This window comes from Numida meleagris, unplaced genomic scaffold (assembly GCF_002078875.1).
Source record: "Numida meleagris isolate 19003 breed g44 Domestic line unplaced genomic scaffold, NumMel1.0 unplaced_Scaffold1312, whole genome shotgun sequence".
Lineage (NCBI taxonomy): Eukaryota > Metazoa > Chordata > Aves > Galliformes > Numididae > Numida > Numida meleagris.
The window spans coordinates 1-3,620 of record NW_018363100.1 but is presented as its reverse complement, the minus strand read 5'-3'; the positions used below and the strand labels follow the sequence as shown (position 1 = coordinate 3,620).

The following is a 3,620-nucleotide window of genomic DNA, read 5'->3' as shown; positions in this document are numbered from 1 at the left end:
TCAAGCAGGACCTGCCCTTCACAAACCCATGCTGGCTGGGCCTGATCCCCCAGTTGTCCTGCAAATGCCGCGTGATCTCCCTCAGGACAATCTGCTTCATAACCTTCATCTGCTCATAACCTTATGTTCAGCAATTGATTATATCGTGGAAAACACCTGCATTTATAGGCAGGGAGATGATGCATAATGGATCAGGCAGAATTCCCATTCCTCCTAGAGAACTGGCAGGCATGACAACACGCCTCCTCACTGCCAAAAGCTGTCTGCCTCCTGGTATTCCCAAGGACTTGCCAAACACTGTCTTAGCGTGGACAGCTCTATCTAAACCTCAGAGCACTTCACAGTGTGGATGAGAAGACGAGAACATGTGGATGAGAAGAGAGATGAGACATGCTAACAAAAAATAAGGCCAGAGGCAGATGGGGAGGATCAAGACTTTATTTACTGGTATTGTATTGCTTTGTTTTTGGTGTTGAGGTGTCCTTACATGTAACATTTTAGTAGTCTACCTTAACGAGTCCTCTAATGGCAGAAACAAGTGAGCTAATCCAGCAGGGCTCAGATGTATTCTTCAGGCATTTCCCTGTTCAGCTTCGGCTGGAGGTGGGGAAAGGACAGAGAGAGAGAGAATTCCTGGTGAAGCAACACCCAGAACGCCAGACGACTTCTCTGCATTCTGTGGTAGTTCCTTTTGTGCCATGTGAGCTTAAACCCTGTTAAAATCTGGGAACCTACATCACCTAAAGTTGCCACGTCGCAGAAGGATAACACATTGGGAGTGGCTGGACGTGTTCATGATATCCATGCAACAAAGAGGGAAGGGGAGGCGTGAGCTATCACAGTAAATGTTGTCTCTCGGCACCCGGATTTCCCACAGGATGGGAAAAAATAACCCAGGGCAAAGCTTGAAATTCACTGAAGATGTGAATTTTCACCAAGGTGGTTGGGAGATAATTCCTCCTTCCACTTCTGTATCTGCAGCATGGTGAAAGTGGGCTTGAAAAAGGTTGCAGCTTGCAAAGGCTGAGCGTGGTGTTCCGACCCAAGGAAGGCTTCAGTCTTATTCACACAGCGTGAAACAGGCACGGGAAAAGACAAGTGCCTCTGTGTGACTTAAGGCAATAACACTGGGATTCACAGTCTCGGTGAATAAAATGAAATATAACATGGGGTGGCCAGCATTGCGTTCCCCCTCTGTACTATGGTAGGATTCAAGCCTGCTGTAGGCATGGTAAAGACAAGCTCAGAGACTATACGCAGGCTGAGGAAACCTAAGGTTTGCCAAAGACTTCCGTTCAAAATAACCTGCAATAGGCCATTTGTTCCTATGTACCCTACCTGTGGTGCAGGGAGCGCTGTACTCCTGTATGGCAAACTCATCTGGAAAACAGAAGGGAAGGGAGAGAGCAGGGCTGTCAGAGGTCCCTCTGCCAGGAGTGCAGAGGGACAAGTGCCAGGGACAGCTGTGGGTTTCCATAGCTCCCGTGCACCTCCATGAATCCAGCTCCCCACAGTCACTCCCAGGCACACCCCCTGCCCCACACTTACCTGTCTCATAGTAATCATAGACTTTCACCTGAGCTGGCTTCAGGCCCTGCACAGGGATGTCCTGCTCCACCGCGAAGGAGAAGCTCAAGGTCACGTTGCTCAGCTGGGGAAAGGAAGTGACGGAGGTTCAGTGTCTGTTCTGCATTTGCCCTGGGCTCTCCCGCTGTCTCCTCATTGAACTCTTGCCACTAGTGCTCTTGCTGCCCAGCAGTGCCGTGTGCGCTGGGAGTGTGTGTGTGAGCGTGTCCCTCAGCAGGCCTGGCTGAGGGACAAGGGGAAACCCGGGGCCTTTCCCCACAGTGGGGGAGCCGGTGTCTGGTGGGCAGGTGTAGGCTGATCTGTACTCAGGCCTGTGCTGAGGGCTGTGAGGAAGGTACCAGTAAATTCCAAGGTCAGCAGAAGTCAGTCTAAGATTAATTCCTATTTTTATCAGATCCAAGGCAGTTTTGAGACCCCTGTCTTTTGCCCTGGGTGGCCAAATGTCCCCAAGGCTTGTGTTTTTTCTGTCCCATTCTAGCCCCAAACGGAGACTCACCTTTTCCAGATACACTAAGACATGGTTGGTACTGAACTCTGTACGCTCAATATCTTGGTGGTGTGCCAGCTGAAGAAAGAAGACCAAATTGTTATTGAGTTGAGGGTGGTCTCCCTGCGCCGCTTGCATAGCCCTGTGGATGGGACGCACTGTGGATAAAACACTAGAAGTACTGACAGCAATGACTAGGTCTGCACTGTGGAACTGACTCCTTGGTGCACCATTAGGCATTAATGGTCCCCAGGTCTTCCCTTCACCAGCCTGGCAGGTAAGTACTACGTGGCTCCAGCAGGGACTGATCACTGGTCCAAACACAGCAATGGGAGGATTCAATGACAATACATTCTTTCAGGCTTGCTAGTTCTGCAGTATCTGAGAATCTCTGCTATTTTCCAGGGCAACACACTTGATCAACGTCTCAAAAAGTGACCCGAGCCTTAAACAATTACAAGACAAGCTATAAACTATAGGGTAAGATCAGCAGAAGGAAAAAGAAACCAATACTGCTTTTGAATGTGATACACACAGACAATGTTTTCAGCAAGGTATCTGAACTCAGAGATAACCCACCACCCGTCCAAAGAAAAAAATGACACAGTCTGTTTTACACAGATTGATCACATAGTGCTGGCCTCCAGCCAGGTGTGAAAGGAAAAGTACTGTACACACATGATGTGTGTAGATGACAATGGCAGGATCAAGATGATGCCAATCCTACATCCCTCTAGTCTGCAAGATGTCTTAAAAAAAAAGGAGAAACTGAATGTGGTTCAGGTGATAAAATGAAAGGGGCAGATATCCTCAGACAAACTACTCACACGGGCTCCTACCTTTCTCACTGAGGACTTGACAGGGATGAATCCCGACAGCATTTTCACATCAATAATCACCATGTTGGAGACATTGCGCTCACCCGTGTAACTAAGGAACCAAGCCACAAAGATTCAGAGCACATCACCTCAAAGCTGGGGCACTTCCACTTTTTCCAAAACACTTGACACCTCACCACTTCCTGTCAATCCAGCACCATCTTCTCCAGCCCATCACACTTCCCTAGTCACCTGTGTCGCACCTCAGCAGCCCAGCCCTGTGCTCCCTGCACAGCTTCTCCCTTACAGGAGATCCCTTGCCTCCACAGCCTCTCCTCCCAGCCCAGCTGCTTCCAGCCCACCTTCCAGGGGGGCTGCCCTGCCCCGCCCAGACTGGCTCACCCTGCACCACCAGGCCTCCTCCAGCTCCCTTGGCTACTCAGGAGGGCTCAAACCAAACACAGACTTACCTGACGTTTATGCCTATGTCAAAGACCTTGTGAGCCTTGGAGTCCTCACATGTCTCTGGGCTCGTGTGCACATGCAGCAGGAAGGGTGCGCTCTCCTGCTTGGGCTGCACGTTGTACCTCAGGCTCGTCTAGGGGAGAGCCAGCAGCTGTGTGTGTGCACGCTCAACACGTGAAAGAGATCATCATCTGCCTGCCCAGCTCTCTCCCTTCCCCATTCTCACAGCTTCCCCACACTCGTGGCTCTCTCCCTCTCACCCC

General features: G+C 50.4%; 1 protein-coding gene across 2 annotated transcripts; it reads right to left on the bottom strand.

Annotated features, from left to right (window-relative positions):
• Positions 1-415: 415 nt before the first annotated feature.
• LOC110390555 (alpha-1-macroglobulin-like) lies at positions 416-3,610 on the bottom strand. 2 transcript variants are annotated; one of them, XM_021381942.1, is made up of 6 exons: positions 3,363-3,610; positions 2,914-3,004; positions 2,084-2,152; positions 1,549-1,651; positions 1,339-1,380; positions 416-597 (listed from the first exon to the last, which is right to left on the bottom strand). In XM_021381942.1, exons 2-6 carry the CDS (start codon positions 2,974-2,976, stop codon positions 572-574), a joined length of 303 nt encoding a protein of 100 aa, XP_021237617.1. In that variant the 5' UTR covers positions 2,977-3,004; positions 3,363-3,610; the 3' UTR covers positions 416-571. The 2 variants fall into 2 exon arrangements, with proteins under 2 accessions (XP_021237617.1, XP_021237616.1); XM_021381941.1 differs by lacking the exon at positions 3,363-3,610 and adding an exon at positions 3,090-3,338.
• Between the last annotated feature and the right edge of the window lie 10 nt (positions 3,611-3,620).